Source organism: Pygocentrus nattereri, chromosome 17, assembly GCF_015220715.1.
Source record: "Pygocentrus nattereri isolate fPygNat1 chromosome 17, fPygNat1.pri, whole genome shotgun sequence".
Taxonomy (NCBI): Eukaryota; Metazoa; Chordata; class Actinopteri; order Characiformes; family Serrasalmidae; genus Pygocentrus; species Pygocentrus nattereri.
The window spans coordinates 32,578,374-32,597,236 of NC_051227.1; the positions used below are offsets into that span (position 1 = coordinate 32,578,374).

General features: G+C 39.5%; 1 protein-coding gene across 3 annotated transcripts in view; it reads right to left on the reverse strand.

Annotated features, from left to right (window-relative positions):
* The window catches only part of smtnl (smoothelin, like), a 33,108-nt gene extending 14,805 nt beyond the window's left edge, over positions 1-18,303 (reverse strand). For 2 of the 3 annotated variants that reach the window (XM_017694866.2, XM_017694864.2), the window contains exons 1-2: positions 18,168-18,303; positions 17,001-17,623 (exon numbers count right to left, since the gene is read on the reverse strand). In XM_017694866.2, the coding sequence (XP_017550355.1) occupies positions 17,001-17,492 (492 nt within the window). In that variant the 5' untranslated portion in view covers positions 17,493-17,623; positions 18,168-18,303. Of the gene's footprint in view, positions 1-17,000; positions 17,627-18,167 lie in introns of all 3 variants that reach the window. The other variant, XM_017694865.2, reaches the window with a different exon arrangement.
* Positions 18,304-18,863: the final 560 nt, after the last annotated feature.

The following is an 18,863-nucleotide window of genomic DNA, read 5'->3' on the forward strand; positions in this document are numbered from 1 at the left end:
GAGAGGCAGAGGAAAAGAGCATGCTGCCTCTCTCTGGGACATTCAGTTGAACAACACTCACCAAACACTCACTTTAACCCTTAGAGGTTAACCTCAATCCAAACCGACACCTAAACTCACCCCTATCCTTGGTCTTAAAGTAAATCTAACACTGTTCACAGTCCCTTGAGTTTCACAAGATAGTTTAACAATTTGAGAATTTGTAGATAAGTTGTAGGAAACCATCAAAATTAAATAAACAAAAAATTGTAGGTGTTTTTTGACTAGTCAGAAATTTAGTGGTGATATAAGCTCCCTGTTATTGTTTACATGAATTAATGCCACAAACGAAATATATTTTTACTTCTTTATGATTGATTGGTTTAATTATGCATTTGTTTGAATTTAAACAATTCGTTTGCCGATAACTGCCCATCCTATTAAAAATGCGTTTTGCCATCCATGTGGCAAAATCAAATGCTTGTATTGCTTATCTGTCATCACTCTCGCAGCTCATGCTGCAAAGAATAAAATGAACATCTGTAATGGGAGGGCTTGTATTGCAAATGTCATAAAATGATATGACACATATTGCTGTATTTGCATCATGATGCAATACAATTTTGATACAGAATGAGAAATGATCATTTTCACGTTTGTTTATTTAATTATTATCCAACCCAAAAAGAAAACAATTGTTAAAGGCACAAGGTATAAGTCATTTTCTTAGAACACATAAAATAAATAAAAATAGTATTAAAAAAAGTGCAAGATGTATACTACATGTCATAACATTCATATTCCATGGTGTTATCATCACTCTAAGCATTGCAAGGTCATTTACAATCAGATCTGATGTTTCTGTTTAAAGTGTGGTTCTACTTCCAGGCAGAAAAGCAATTTAGAGAGGATTTTAAAATGTGACTCAATCACTCCTAGCAAACGTGTACTCTCTTCCACCGAGCAGTGGTTCAAATCAGACTCTATAAACAGCTCTGTGACATCCTTTTTTATCCATTCAGAATCTGTGCTTAGCAGCTGCTTGAATCCTGTGTGGAGAAGTAGCTGCTGTTTTGTCCTCACATGCCTCCTGAACTGACACATTTGAGTGATGCTTTTACAAATGAGTTTGCATTGTTGTGGTATTAGCTTGGGTATTCAGTGTCGGCTCACTGTCACCATTCAGTCTACCTCTCTTTGCCCATAATTATTGCACTTAACTAGGAAACCAAAGACTTCCCAAGCAGGAGATGAATGCAAGGCTAAAGCTCACTCTCTGTGCTTGTCAGGTCAAAAAACTTGGCGAATCAAGTAACCAAGGTAGACAATGCTGAAGCTTTTTATTCATATTTTCCTCAGGAACTTCAAGGCTTAACCAAACCAGTTTTTTTTCCAGTTCCAAGAGTCTGTTAATGGTTATTTTAGGAAAATCATGGATTGTGTTTAAAAAAAAAACAAAGAAACCATTTGTGGTATTTTCTAATATGAAATCTGTATATGTTATCTGTATAACATTTACACGCATAGAAAAATTTACTATTGGATCATCGATCTATGGAAAATATATCAGCTTCTGTCAAACACAAAAATACTCAGTTTGACTCGACCTTCACACCAATTATTAACTTCCTACAACAGTAATTTCCCCTTAAAACAACTTTACTAGAGAAGCTGATATGCTGAGATCCAATACCCAGTTCCTAACTACTCTACACAATCATAAACTCTCCCTCCTTTATTACCACACACACACACACACACACACACACACAGAATTCTATCATTACACAAGAAATCAAATTCTTACAACACTACAGGTGTTTTTAATGTGTGGTTTTCAAGTCCAATGCTCAACTTGTCATTATTCATACTATTATCATTATTAGTTTTATGCGTTTCATGACTTCCCTGGTCTGAGTGTCAAATGTAGATTTGTGGACAGTACAGCACTGATATGCACTGAGAAAAGCATGCGCTGGTTTTTCTCTCATTTTTCTCTCATTCTCTCATTTGGTGTGGTCCATCATAAAAAGGAACAAACTGAACTGGACAGTTTACTTGAAAGTGGACTGATACCTCTGGCTGGCCACGGTTCAGTTGGTTAGTGCACACCTGGGTATGAGTGGAGAGGCCACGCCAGCCAAAATGAACAGAGCTAAAGTGTGAAAGGATGACTGATGTGATGGAAGTGTCAGCCACATATATCAACATTATTCTGCCAGCGATTAGGACCTTAATTACTAAGTACATAATTGTGCTGAGCACCCTGTGAATATGCTTCGGAAGCACAGTAATTGGCTTAGGAATGTGGCAGTAGATGATGCTGGCCCCACCCCAATCACTCACAAGCCTTTGATGGCCTAATAGTTTGTCTGCCTAACAGCTACATGCAATGCAGCCTTAATATTTGTGGTTTGATCCCAGTGTTTTTGGAATAATTATGCAGAGACGTGTTTGGGCCGTTATTTTTAAATGCGAGCAGCTGTGAGTCAGAAACCTCGCAAGGCTCAAACTGTCCATAATGTGTTGCCCATTTTATTAGCCCTTTTTTTTAGTGGTAGCCCTGAGGCTTTTGTTTGACTGTGGTCATTCCCACAGCCTAGCACAACTTGCACCATAAAAAATAAAGCATGGGACATTCCACTTTTTAACTTGTTTGTCATATAATCATGAACATAAATTGTGTCATTATATAGCAGATCTTAGTATACAAATATTCAATTTACCAGTAAACTTTACTCTACAGTAATGCTTTTGGGATTCAAAGCGGTGTGTTCACACTGAGTTAACGGTGGTGTACATTCACTTTCTCATGCCACATCATAATGTTTGTGACAGTTTCAGCTTAGCTTGTAAGGCATGCATGTAACATGGCAAGAGTGGGATGATTTAGCATTGTAAATACCAGGATGAGTATTGTGGCTGTAACTGGTGGCTATAGGCTTCCATTACTTGTTAGCTCTATTAGTCCTGTAACCCCAGTGAAAAAATAATGAAGTAAGCTTTGGACACCAAACAAATCTTGGTTGACTGACTATGTTTGAGGGAAAGGAACCAATAGTGGACATTTCATTTTTGGTCAAACGTTTGTGATAAGGCATTGAGGATATTCAGCTTTGATTTCCAGTGGAATGGGTGGCGACTACAACAGGATGCTCAAACACTCTATCACTACAGCCCCACCTTTGGACGGGTGGGACAGGGCAGAGGAGAGGGTCAGGCACAGTGCCTCGGGCTGAGGACACTGGAGTGAGAGGGGGCTGGATAGAGGTGCGGGGGTCAGGCTATCTTTTCATGACTGCACAGCAGTTGGCACCTCAGATCTAAGAGCTTGAGTCTGGTTTAGGGTTTCAAACCACCAGCTGCACAAAATCTCAGCCCAGCCTTGCCCTCTGGCCCTGCTGGCAGACACAAGGGCAACCAAGATATATGGTAGAAGGACAATGGCTAGAGGAAGTCTCAAAGTCCGGCTCTCTCAGAAAGCCTCTGTTCTTCCAGTATTAATAAATACAATCATAGTGTAAAGTCATAGATTACTGCTCAAAAGTTTGGAATTACTTGTCATAATAGTTGGTATTTTATTTAACAATAACTTATCTAGCTTAGTTACTATTATATTACATTGTATATACCAGAAGATTTATTCAGAATAGCAGCAAAAAAGTTTATTAAGTAATATATAATATACACATAATATATCTAATTAGTTATTTCTAGTCATGTTATCTACTTTGAGATTAGATAACTGATCTGAAACCTGTGTGGCTCTTTTATAATAAGTACTCTTATAATAATAAAACCAGAATCATTTTATGTATCGTCGCTGTTCAAAAACTTCAATCTCTGTTTTTGTCAATTTTCATGTTTTGAAAATGCCAGCTGCCCTTTACACTGTGTCAAAATGCCATGACAAATAGACAATTAGAAACGATCCCATGTGATGTAGAATAAAATCTTTTTACATCAACTCACATTGAAAGTTAAGAATGTTTTTCTTTCTCCTATAAAGTTCCTTTTCTGGACAGATAAGGTTTTGTTCCAGCAATGATGTGTATCTGTAACAAAACTGGCCTATTTTACAGAGTATGGTGATTCTTATCTATTGAACAGGACAGAGTGTCATGCTAAAGCTGCCTGACTGCAGGTCTCTGTATGAGTATGCCCACACACACACACACACACACACACACACACACACACACACACACACACACACACACACACACACACACACACACACCTTCTAGGTGGGGAGGAACAATAGGTCTGCAGGGCAGTGAGGTCACCCCATAAACAGGGAATTATTAACCTGTAACCACGGAGATGAAAATACATGGCATTGCCTGGAAGTAATTAAGACAGCCAGGGGCAGCATGGGAGTGGCCGAATGCCTTTCTCTAAAGCCCCTCACCCACAGCCTGCTCTTTCACACTCTCTCTCTCTCTCTGTCTCACACACACGTTTGTTTTTATATAAACATTTGGTGGACGTGAGGTCTAACATATGTCCAAAATAAATTACACAGAACATCACTGTCCAACCTTCAAATCTCCAAAACTGTATCTTTTCAGGATAAGAATTTTTTTTTCTTAACTTTTAATGTTGGTTTAAAAGGAGCAGTCCCACCAATCTTTCAAAAAGCCTGCTAAACTCAGTCAGTAAATGTAAAGTAGTGTTTTAAACAACTGTGAAATGCTCTATTATAAAGAAACTTATAGAGCTCGAGCAGTGATGCTGAAGAGAACCTGTCATCCAGGGCGTTTAATGCCCCTAAAACCTACCTCACTGTAAACTAACACTTGACATAGTTGTAAATATGCTGCTTGAAGCCTGAGACGTTGTTTTATAATAGCTTTGGAAATTGTTGGCATAAAATGTGATTTTTAAGATCCATACCTGGCCAAAAGGTACATGCAAGGTGTTGTAAGGCAAAATATTCCCTGATTTGCCTCTATTTTACTGTTTATTATATGTAATTACATGTAAAACTTACGCTGGTGATTTTGCTCATTTTAAAGTGTAGTAGTTTTTAATGAAAATATTGGAACAGTCTTGGCCAGTAATCAAGGTTTGAATATTAGTATTGGAAAAGAAAAAGTGGTATTGAGCATCTCTAATGTAAAGAGAAGCTGCTCTTTTCAAATACTGTAAAAATAAAAACCAAATGTATAAATGTATACAAATGTACAGTCATATGCAACAGTTTGAACACCTTCAGTCAAATGATATTTTGCTGATTTTCTAAATGAAAATAATTTAACAGATCACCTGCAGAGAAAACACTTGGAACAGGTCAATTGACCAGGGGCACCCACACTTTTGCACACAAGCATATGTAACGATATGTAACTACTTATAAGTAGCTGATTCATGTAAATGGTTTTGTCCTGTCACTTTCAAAAAAATATATTTTTTTCGCTGACTACAAAGTCAGAGTGTTTTCTTGGTTCTGAAACTGTGAATTAGCCCTGAAAGACCTAATAGCCTCGAACATAGACGAAAACACTGAAAACACAGGCTGTGGTGTCCACTCCTTTGTATTAATAGCCACAGCTACACTTTTTGTTCTATTCTTCCTCTTCTGCCAAGAATCTGTGTTGGACATGGAGATCCAGGCCGGGCTACAGGAGGAGATTACATGCTCTGTTCCATTGTGAGAGTGCTGGCACCGGGCCGGGAATCTCCACAGCAGGGCTTAAAATGTCATGCACATCACAAACACTCATACACACACACAAGTACACACATACACAAGGAGGGAGAGACTGAAAAACTGAGTAACACTTAAAAAAAGCCTATAAAATTCTGATATTCCTGACCAAGTGTGGAGCTTAAATTTATGATTTTGAAGCCTTGCCGGCATTCCCTAAAGGGGATAATGGAATCATTGCATGTTTGCAATCACACTGAAAAAACAGGGGTGCATTGACTTCACTTGATTGTTTTTACATAAATAAAATGTATTAGGTCAACATAATTTTGTGTTTTTACTTTTGGTAATAACTGTAATAATAGATGTTGAACTGGTGGACAGCCTTTGCCAGCTTGAATGAATTATTAAAAACAAAGGATTCAGCAATCAAGAGATATGACACAGATATGCCCTCAGCAGAGTGAGGATGAAGGAGCTTGAAAGGATCCTCAAATGTTCTTATGTGTGTCTATAAACAACGATTAGAACTGGCCAGGCCAGGAGAAATATTGGTGCCGTTGAGCTTTGGTGTTGGTGAAGACTTTTAAGAGGTGAAGAAAACAAACTGTAACACTTTACTGTAGGGCAGCATTCAGAAAGGTATATGAAACATACACTGCAATAAAAAAAAAAAAAACAGTAAAATGAACAAAACCTGTTCATTTAGAGTAAGTGTATGTTTTGTCAATGATGGTAAAAAACTGTAAAATTACATTCTTTGAATTTCTTAGAAACACTGCCAACTATTGTAATTCAACAGTTTCTCTAGTTAAACTAGTTATTCTGACTATATTTTACCATAAAATTAGTCATAACCATTAAAATAAAAACAAATGTCTATAAAATAAGGATGATAATTTGTCTTCAGCAATTTGACCCCCCTAAATGGCCACGACCCATAAGCAGACTTCAAAATGTTATGACACATTTCTATAATCTAAGAATAGCTCAGCCAGTATATATTGAAGTCACTGTAATTACTGAATAAGAAGTCTTAGTATGAAATAAGCCTGGGATTTTCAGGGGTTAAATTCTATAAAATTTAAGCTAATGTCATCAGCATTAATGTCATAGTTGCAGAGTCATAATGCTGATGATGTGATCTTAAATCTTATAAATAGTAAAATAAAATTCACTTTACTTAAAGGACACATATCAACATTATGTCAGAAAGTGTCATGGCACAACTTAAAATCAGAAGAAAGATACGTCACCTGGCATAGATTTTATGTAGATGTCATGCAGCCTTATAAGCACTGCCCTTCAGTAAAATGTTCCCGAACAAGTTGGAATGGAAGAAGATGGATGCAGACAGTCAGACTTGGTGGCACTTAATAATGACATTAATAACTCTGTTGATGTCATATGTTTTATGTATGTGGAAATGATGCACACGATTGCATTATGTTTTCCGCTGCAAGGCCTGCCTGCCTATGTGGAGCTCTATCACGAAATACAGAGAAACATCAGACCAAATATAGATCTGAGTGTACAAGATCAAGAAGCATTCCTCAGGGCTCCATGTAACCAAAACGTCCAGGATTAAGAATAGCCTGGGCATATTTAACGGGTGGGTATGCAGTCAGAAATCCAGATGTGCTGGCATACAGTGAGTGAGTGGTGGGTGATACGGTACATAAGGCTGGCAAACGCCCATGCACGCTCACACATGCTGCCCATGTGAGCCAAAGCTCACAGCCAAAAGAGCTTTTAAGCCATTATGGTCATTTAACAAACATATGCGTCTTAGGTCATACCTGGGTCAATAGCAATATAATACAGCGGCTCATTTATGGTTGAGTGCTGATTGCAGGAGCAGGGAGGGTGATAAGAGTGGGGTTGAGTAATGCTATGGAAGTGAAGGGTGGAGGAAGGTTCTGATGATTTAAAGGGGGCTGGCTGACCAGTAATATGGTGTATATCAACCTCCTCCCATCAATATGCCCAGAACAAACAGTACTGAGTTCATCCTGCTGTTCACATGAAGTATGTTTTATATGAACATACTGGATATTTTGATGCATGTATGGCCAAATGGCCGACTTTGTGAGGCCTGAATATCCCAGGGCGAGAGAAAAAACAAATCTAACATTTGAGGGGCCATCACCAGGATTTTCCTTTTATGAAAAAGTAAAAGGGCTGTAAGATTTTCTTGTTCTTAGACCATTTGAAAATACTAGCTGCCCCTTAGAGTATGTGAAACTGCACACTCGAGTTGTACTGAGCAATAGAGATTGGTGATGCAAAATTCAATTGAATTCATATTAGTATGGCAGATAATTGCTAAAAAATATCATAATGCTTTACTGATGGACAGCTTTCATTAAGCTATATGACACCTAAATAAGCCTTTAATAACAACTGGCTTAGACCTATGTTAACCATTACGGTTATTGGTGATCAACTTGCACTGGTCATTGGTGTCATTTCACCTCAGAGTGTTGCTTGTTGAAAAAAGGTCTTTATAAACATTTATATAGTTTTATGTCAGTTGTCCTGCCATCACCTTCAAAAGTGTTACCAAACAATGATTGGCACCAGGCAGGTTTAGATTTGATGCAAAAATGTATTTTCCTGTATTTTATTTATGTCTGCCATTTAATGACTGTTTATGCAGATATGTACATAAAATATCAGTTTAGAATTCTCATATTAGTGCATCCTTAATAGAAATGGTCAACAATTACTTGGAATAAATTGTCATTACATTAACATACATGAAAGATGAGAAAGATGTGATCTCATGTGATCTGGGGACGATCATCATGACTACTTGGGGCTAAATATACACAAAATGAATGTGTAGCGCTTACAGTGTGCTGGTCAACACTGTCTGGCAGTCAGCAAGCCTGTCATTAGCCCCATGAATCTATGGCTGAAAAGTCCCCCCCAAAAAACTCCAAAGAAGCATGTGGATGTGGTACAAGCAACTAAATATTGGCCCTGTAATCAGAAGCTTATGAGTTTGATCCTTAGCGATGCCACAGCCATCCGTGGCTGGGAACCAATGACAGCGTTCTCTCTGGGTGGGTAGAATGATTCTTGTCCCACCCTCACTCAGCATTATGCTAGTGTTACGTCCATAGGATCGCTTTTCTTTCATTCTCTCTCTCTCTCTCTCTCTTGCTTAATAGGAACCCACCCATTTGTGCGTATGATTGGCTGGAGTCCCGTAGTCATGCTTGCATCTAATTGGCTGGCCTCTTCGAAGGCCGCACAGGATGTTAAAGAGGCTTTCCTCCTTGGCGGCTAGGGGCGATTGTTTTTAGAACTGAACCGCAGCTCAGTAATGTTTGTTTTATGGCTAGTGTATTGTCTGTCCTCATCTCAGATGAAACAGCTTAGCTTTACCTTTTGTTCTCTACCCAGTTACCTCTACTGTTTAGCAGTAAGCTCTTGATCTTTCTCTGTAAACTTTCACTCTCATGCCCACCAGGTTGTAGGAGTGGGTGCCATTTCTTTTGACTTTGTTTTCTCCTGTGTTTGGCATAGTTAGGGAGATAGAGAAGATTGGTTGTATTTTTGTTTCTTCATTTTTACATAGGTAGGTTAGTTCTCTAAAATCTCTATCTAGGCTGGTTATGGTTGTGGTTTTGGCGCATGCCCACTCTGACGCTGTCCTGTGTCGTGTACGCTCTCTTTTGTCTTTTTTTATGTTATGATCATCACAAAGATAGGTCGTAACATTTAGCCAACCCAGGTATCTGTTGGCTAACATGACAAAAGTTAATGTTTTTCTCCAAGTACACCGAGTAGTCCAATGACGCTGTATTAGTGGCAGTTCGAAAATATATGATGGCACTTCTCGTGTCCTGAAAGAAGCTTGTACAAGTCTTCACAATCCCAGCTTGATAGCTTCATGTGACAGAGGGAAGGCTTGGTGGTGGAATAGATATAAAAATTTGGAAAATAGGTAAAGAAAGAAAGAAAGACACAAATAAATAAATAAATACATGCATAAAGAAATAATTTCACAACATAATCCAGCATAAAAGGTTTAACAAGGTGACCCCAAATGTGTATTCTCATCACAGGACCATGTCTGACCCAGCAAGATCATGAAGATGGTGTGTTACAACAGCCACCGTGTGTGTGTCTGTGTTCTCTCACTGAGACAGACTGCGCTCTGATAGACTCTCCACAGATAACAAGCATGCACATCTTATCTCTCCCTGGACTCACAGACCCTGGAGAAGCTCTATCACACACACACACACACACACACACACACACACACACACACACACACGCACACACACACACACACACACACATATACACACACTCACTTACTGAAATGAGCCTCCTGTCAGAAGACAAGGTGTGAGAAATGTACAGTGCACCACCACGCAGTGGTCCAGTCATGTATGATAACACACTGACCTGAAAGCAATTTGTTCACAATTACCAGGAAAAAAGGATAAATGGATATAACCCCCCCCACACACACACACACAGATGGGAAAGAGCAGAAAGGAATGTGGATGTGTATTGTTGGAGTGGTGCAGATGACTGTCTTTGTACCCCTATTACTGACAGGAGCTTCCTAAACAATCTTTGACTTGGATGTATAGCTCCTGGAAGAAACATTGGTAAAGGATTGCTATGTTATATAAGCTTCTTTCAACATTAAAAAGGTGCTTTACTTAAATATCCATAACAGGATTTAAATACCTGGGAGTGAATATTACCCAATCATTTAAAGAACTTTAATTAATCAATTTTCTGATGTGGTTAGATACGCTGAAAGTGGGAAACCTTACATTTATCATGGGCAGGTAGAATAAACTGCACCAAATGTCACTATTACCCAGATTTATGTTTTTGTAATGTATACATTGATGGAGCCCTTGCTGCTTTTTCCTGATCTTTCAGTTAAATGTCAATTACCACCCTCTTCGTTTTACTGGTATTTTCACATTCGCAATTTCATACATAATCAGTGCCCTTAATGTCTTTGGAAGATATTATTGTATTGCCCATGATAAAAAAAGACCTAATTTTGAGAGTTCATAATTAAATTTGTTCTCATCGTATGACGCATTTAGAGAAAATTTGTACCGCTTGGAATGAAGAGGTGGGTTTGGTCATACCTGAAGAAACCTGAGAATCTGCTATGAACAAAGTTAATAGATCTTCATCAGGTGCATGACAGTCTTATTTAAGGACCTTCATAGGGTTCATTACTGGAAATTGAAACGGGCAAAAATTCAACATGGTTTTGTGACCATCGTCATTCAGATAAGACTGACCTTACGCATTACCCTACACTATACCAATAAGGGTCCTTGGGCAAGACTCCTAACACCACCTTGGCCCCCCCTGTGTAAAATGATCAAGTTGTAAGTCGCACTGGATAAAAGCGTCAGCAAAATGCCATAAATGTAAATATAAATATGTTTTGGACTTGTCCAGTATTATCAGGTTTGAGGTTAGCAATTACTAACTGTTGTTGATTAGATAAAAAAATTCCAAACAGGATTAAGGAAGCCTTGGTCTTTGCTTCCTTTCTGGATAGGATGAGGATATTGATTAATTGGAAATCACCCTATCCACCAAAAGCCTCACAGTGGCTCTGTGATCTTATGCTTTTCCTTAAATTAGGAAAGATTAGGTTTTCATCTGCAAAGGCATTCATAAAATTCCATGGAACTTAAGATCCCATGATTGGATATTTTGAAAAGCTCCCCACTAACTAGCATTCCCTGTTCCTCTTCCATATGAATGTCATTCTTTAATTGGAATTCTTATATGTGTATGATGATCTGACTATCTTTATTTGTTTGGTTTCTTCCTTGCCCTAAGTAATAATAAAAGTTTTTTACTCGCATGTTTCATTCACATGTCACATTTATGAATTTTTTTGCTGCCAATTAACTGCCACATAAATAACTGCCATAGACTATTATTTTTATTTTATGGCAGTTTTAAAGGACCCTTATTATGGAAAGTCCATATTTCTTTGCTTTTTCTAAATAAAAGAGGTTGATGTAGAATGTAAACATTGTTAAAGTTTCAAAATATACTATTCACTCCCAGGCCGACAGTTTATATATACAAACTAAGCTGCAAAAACAGACCATTTTGAATTTGTTGCTTTCTTGATGTTGTAAGATTCGGCACATATACAGATATTCATCTATTCAGCCTACAGCAGTTTAGCTGGAAATGTGTTATAGCACACAGTTTATAACAGGCGTATTATATGCTAAGGCTTATTATTAGGTAACTACAAGGACTTCACTGCAAACTGGTTGACTTCTTAGGTTACAGTGGTGTGCAATAAAACTTTGGGCCCATCGACCTGCCCTGGTCATTTAAGGGGTTACCATTTAGAACTTTTGTTGTATGTGACCCAGTGAATGCATTTTTACATGTATTTGTCTCAGCGTAACTGGGGAAACGCACCCATTTCACAGTCTGCTTATTGTAATGGTGAATCATAATGACTCAAGAAATTGATCGCAGTGAGCTTAAATAATTACAATCATCTCTAATAATTGCAATCAGGCAGTTATGTAATATCTTTGACAGGCCTATTTATAAACATGTTTTGTGCAAGAAGCATCCACTGAAAGGTTCCTCTAAAAGTGGTTTTCATACAACATCATTCCAAACAAGCCTTTTGGGCAGGTTTATTTTTAAGAGTGTACTGCCTGGAACTGTAGCAAAGTCCACAGGATGGGCAATGGATAGGAGGGGATGGGGGGGCTGTGTCCTGGGTGTTCTTCTAATCCTCACTCACTCAATGTACTTCAAATGAGGCAGAATGTCGACACAATGGTCCATTGAGACCGCAGAAATGCAGCGGTAATTGGCAACAGCAGCGCTGGGCTCTTCAACACAGACAGCATGGAGGAGTGGAGGAGAGATTATTTGTGGAACAGAGGCATTCCTCTTGTGTATAGTCCTGCTGGAGCTCACAATTGGGGGGAGACGAATCCTGCAAAACCCCCGATCCACTAAAGGAACAGGGTTAATGTGGTCTGGGACAAGCTCTGAGAAACTCCAGGAGGCCATATAGAGACCACGCAGGCCAAAGACGTGGAATGAGTGGGAAGCGTGAAATATAAAGTATATAGTTGTCTTGGAGCTCAACAATGGGGAGAGAGAGGAACCAGTGTTGCCACGCTTAAGTTATGGATTTACTAAATATTTTGAGCTTTAAAAGTGTTAATAACAACAAAAATGCCAAATAGGATTCTCTGGAATGATACCACAAAAGAACCACTTTTGGTGCCCTAAAGAACTTTTCAGTGAATGGTTCTTGATAAAAATCACAATCTTAAACCTAAAGATGCCAAAAAGGCTTCTTTGCATGACACCATAGAAGAATCTAAATGAGATGTGTGAGTTTAAAGAACTTACACATAATGCGTAGGTTCTAGGAAGAACCCATACATAGAACCTTGACATTAGATGAAACTTCTTTAAGCCTTTAAAAAGTTCTTCACACCTTTTTCGAACATGGTTCTTCAGTAAACTGAAAGTGGCATCATTCCCAGAACTCTTTTCAGAAGCACCTTTTTTTTAAAGGGTGCTATTCAACTGAGAGGTTCTTTAGGAGACCAAATGCAGTTCTTCTATGGCATTGCCCCAAGAACCCATTGTGGCACCTTTATTTTCAGAGTGCATTGTGTTGGCTTTTGTGAACACACATTGCAGAATATAGATGTTCATGACTATGAGGAAAGCTTGTTGGCAGTAGGAACAGGTTAATAATAGGATGGTTTTATGGACAGCCAAACTTTTGACAGATTTATGGACAAGGTGAAATGTAGATATGTTTTTAGAAACTGTTTATACATTTACAGAAGGTTGGCAACCCTGCATGGAGCCCAGCGTAACCCTGGCTCCACCAAAAGAATGAGGCTAATGTGGTCTGGGATGAACTTTGGCACAAAGCTCCAGGAGGCCATTCAGAGACCACGCAGGCCACATAATGATAGTGAAAGAGAGATTGATGTGTTCAAGAGACAAGCAGAGCAACCAGCAGAGCAACCAGCACAGATACAGTGGCAACAGACCGAAATCGAACCCTGGATAAAAAGGTGGATGAGGAGGAGATGTACAAAAGATGGAAGACACACACAGAGACCAAGGCTGGAGACAAGGAGTGAGTGGGGAGTGAGAGATAAAGTAAAGTTTGATAGGTAAGTATGTATGAAATTAAGTATTAAGTATGAAATCTGCAGGTGCTCATAGCTGAGCTGTGTGGACAACTGCTGGAGTACAGGCCAGCACACATCCATCCCCCCCCCCCCCTCTAATTCAGGGTCATAGCCCGGAGCACAGGCAGTACTCCTCAGAAACACTGAAACTTCTGTGTTATCCAAGGCCGGCATGTAGCTAACTCATTTTGGAGCTTGCAGGTGTGGATGTGGCAGCAGGGAAGATAACAGCCTCCACAGACTCCCTCACGGCCAGAAGCGGCTTGAGAAAAACGAATATCAGCACTGCTTTTTGACAGCCAATTGCACTATCCATGCTCAAGCTTGTACTGCGTTATTTTATAACAACTGTTGGAGGGTTGCTTTACAGAATGCTGGCAACAATCCCATACAATCTAATGAGAAACTGAACTTATTTTGGGCAACACATTACTTGAACCCTGCTACATAATACTATCTTAAAGAGATCTTAAACGTGTCATGTCACCGCTGTCTGAATAGAACATCATATTTGGTCACTTTACACAAGAAGGAAAAAAAAACTTTTAATTTGTGATGGAAGGTAAAGCAATTTTAGACTGTTTCTATTGTTTCCATCATGAAATTTTAACACAATGTAAAGGCTAACTGGATTTTTCAAGGTGTACAAAAAAGTAAAATGACAGAAATGGAAATGCAAGGTTTTTCCTTGACAGTAGGGCAGATTTTGTTGAAAAGTCATTTTGTCATGACTGATTTGATAATGTTTAATGTTATAATGGCTTATGTCACATGTTATTTTTGCTGTGTACACTAGTTAGCCATCATGATATTAAACATTATGAATTTTGTCCATTATGAATTTTCTTAGACCAGAGTAAGAACTCTGATTTAAAAATCTGATTAAGAGAGCTGGTTTTTAGCTCAGTAATCAGATTTCTCAGTGCATGTATACTCTTACTCTGATTTCTTTCAGATTTCTCAAGGTGGACATGTGCAAAAACAGACCATGTTACTGGAAATAAGCAAGCAGCTTAAATATTTTGTAATCTTCTGGATGATGTATGTTCATATTTTCAGGTAAAGTGGTGCAATGTTTTAAAAAAAGCCACAGCCAATTATCGTCTGACTCATGAAAACCCTACAGTTAACCCATTGCCTGATTACTCAAGAGCATGTAAACATGTTGATTGGATTACTGACAAAATCTGATTTTCTGCAGTTATCAGATTATTAAGTGCATGCACACATGCTAATGGTATTGGTAACATGACCCTTTTATATTATTGTATGTAATCTGACTCATGACAGTGTATGACATCTGCCATGAGATGTTTATGGCATGTGTGTTAAACTTATGTACACTTTATATATGCTAAGTACACTTCAGTTGCTCATTAGCCTGAATGGGATTTTGTCAACAAGCTTGTCCAACCTAGCAACAGTTGCTAGGAAAAAACACTTGTGGGCAGAACATGGAGAAACAGCTATAGAAACATTAAATATTCCCAAAGTACCTCTTCACCAAATGACCCTTTCATAAGGAAGCTGCTTACAAATTTTACAACACTTATCTATTGATTTGCATGTTATGCAAATAAGTGTATTTTCATACTGTGTATGGTCTGATGTGGGTTCGGCGCAGACTGAGCTACTGATAGATGGATGAGGGCTGGACAGAAAGCTGGTCTAAGTGTGTTTGCGTCTGAGTGTCTTGGGTCTAACAGCACTGTGAGTTACAGGCTGCAGCTGTGAGCTCAGCTCAGAAAAAAAGGAGAAGACTCAAATAAAAGAGAAAGAGAGCTTTTCCTGGTCTGCAACTGCTGGATCGAGAGCAGTCCCATGTGCAGGCAATATGATCACCCCTGAACTATAACCTCACGCCAGAGAATCCATTTGGAAGCTCAAAGAAACAAAAACATAATTAAAGTTTAATCCAAATTGCTTCCTGTTTGATTACATTCATATATTTTCCTAGTTTAAGTAATTCTGTTCATGACTCATTTCTGCTAAAACCACTAGATTGAATTACTTGGGCTTTTGCCTGAAACCAAATCAAAGTAAATCTGTCAGACACATTTGAGTGGTTGACCATTCTAACATATGGAGGCTAAAACTGAATGCTCCACACTCTACCAGCTGTCATCTTACAGCACTTTGTCTTGAGTCAAATTCCTCCTTAGCCCTCAGATTTATACATCGTTAATCAAGCATTCAGAGACATCACCGATTTTGGACAAAAGTCATGAGTAAAACTGAGTTTGGCCAGGAACATGTAACAACTCTCTGTATGCTTTTCAGTGTTTGCACGTCTAAATATTTAGGTTTCCAATGCCAAGTTCTTCTTGTACTCATAAAGGCTGACATCATCCTCCTCCTTGGCTCAGAAAACACACTCTCGCTCCAACTCCTCCCACCCTTTCTTCTACAACTCACGCTTTCACAAGTCAAGAGACGTTCACTTATGGTTCTGCACTGCCAAATGTCACCAATAGGAAACAATGCCATCACTGCCATACATCCCCACAGGTTTAGGCCGATTGTTTTTGGACAGCAGATACAAGATGAAAGCATACGTGGTACAAAGATGAAAGAGGTCCCAGTGAGTAGCTAACCCTACCTATAGAGAATAATTTAGGGTTTTCATTCCAAATAGACCACTTTCAAGAGTTTTTTTTTCATGATATATGTTGTTGAGAGTGATTATAATGAATAATGCTACTTTTATTAGAGAAATAAAACTGTGTTTTCCATTATATGTCAACTATTATACTTTTCAAACTTTTCAATACTTTTGTTATATCCCAAATCATTACAAATGGATATGCAGCATTTTGGAATTAAACTCTTCAACTGTATAACAAAATAGCAATAGCAAGTCTTGGAACAGCAGCTGGAAAATCTTGATGTAATACCCCTGTCAACAGACTAGGTTATAAACTACATGTCGTAAGACTGTGTTCACATCAATTAATTGTGGCAAGGAGCTGTCTTTAAATAATATTGCATCTCAAACGGGGTTTGAAAACACTACACTGTACTGACCATAATTTAACTGAATTTAACTGAATCGTGGTGAAATGTGAGATTTCCTGAAGAATTAAAGAGAATCATTGTGTGATCAGAGATTCCCACCCGTAATCTCACACATTTTTTTCCTGAGCCTCGGGTGTACTCACGTTGTTCTTGCTGGTGACGGAGAAGGTGGCCCTGCTGGAGAAGCGCGTGGCAGTGGGGCTCATAGCTGAACCGCTGGCTGAGCCGGTCAGTGCACCCACGCTGGGGGCAGGGGGAGAAGAAGTGAGCTGGTTTGAGGTCGGGCTGCTCTGGGCCTGGGCCTGGGACTGTGACTGCGGTGGTCCGGTGCTCAGCAGAGCGCTCCTGTCACACACTGTCCCGCTCAGCATCTCCACCTGCCGGGTGAGGGCCTCTAGCTGACCCCGCAGCTGCCGGTTCTCCTGCTGCAGCTGGGCCACGGCACGCCCCAGTGGGCCACTCACACGCAGCGCCTCCTCTAGACGCCTCTCCACGCCCAGCTTGAAGGCACTCACATCCACGTGGATCTCACGCACTGCATCTCGCAGGGTGGCCTCATAGCGGGCCAGAGCGGCACACACCGTCTCTCCTTCTGGAGAACCCTCGGCCACCACCGCCAACGGCCCAGCGTCCATCTCAACCAGTCTAAAGCACTGCTGCTGCTGCTCTTAACACAGTGTCCCAAATGCCTGGACTCTACTTGCACCTCAGTGAGGTCTTAATCTCTCTCCCAGGTAGGTCCCACTGGAAGTCCACCAACTATGACCTGCTGAAGCAAAGCAATGTTAGCACCAGCCTCCATAAATCTCCTATTCACTTAATCCTAATCTATTACACATTAAGTCAAAAAAATATACTCAAGCATGGCTTACAATCTCCTGCATCACAAACTTCACTTTACCAAGCATATTTGCTCACATTATTGATTAAACAAGGCTATTTTGAATTGCACACTTAAAAAACATTATTTAATATATGTGTAGTGCACTGAATTTACTTGATTCACATGTGTTCATCATTCCCACACCAATAAAATTTACCACCACAGTTTCAGCTTACTTACTTTTGTAAACTGTAAATGTTTTGAAATAATGAATTTTATTCATGGACAAATTATTCAAGTTAGTTAATCAGTGTCAACTATCATATATTACATACTGAATAACGACTTTACAGTTCAAGCAGTTAGCGATACAACTTTCCTGTAAATGTGAATCAAACTCTACCCACAAAGGCATAGTGAACACTTACTGTAACTAGTATACTAGTATAGAAGCTGTTGTGTAATATATTATCATGTATGTACAGACCTGTGTCTTCAGTTGTGTCTTCTCAGGTCAGTAAAAGTCTTGCCTCCTGAGCTGAGTGTATGTGAGTGCTCTGCACGCCGTACTGTTTTAAAGTACAGCTCACACAGTCAGGTTAATCTCCCACTCCTCAGCCCAGGGGAGGGAACAGAGGGAGGGAGGGAGGGAGGGAAAGAGGGAGGAGTGTTGGAGTTGCATTCTATCCTAGCCCACTGCAGCTTGTTGGATGTAGTCCCTTCTTGTTTTTGTTGTCTGTTCCCTCCTCTACTCTCTCTCTCTCTCTCTCTCTCTCTCTCTCTCTCTCTCTCTCTCTCTCTCTCTCTCTCTCTCTCTCTCTCTCTCTCTCTCGCCAGTGTCCTGGAATCTGTGTATGTGCTGTCAGCTGTCTCACTCTCTTCCAGCACTGTCATACATCACGACAGAACAGACAGGCCTTTTGTTTGTCCTGTCTCGCTTTTACAGGGCTCAGAGCAGTGCTGGGCCAAAGGGTCAAGATAAAGGGGTCAAGATTCCACTCCAAAGAGTTCAGACAGGCCATGTACATTTAAATACAATAGGGAACAAAAAAAGGTCAAAGCAGAGGAACCCTTTAGCTACATTCACCCACTCATAGACCACTGTCTTCACTGAACTTTATATAACACCACTATGTTTTTCAGTTCAGTGTGTGTGTACAGTGCACAATAGTTTGGTCAAAAA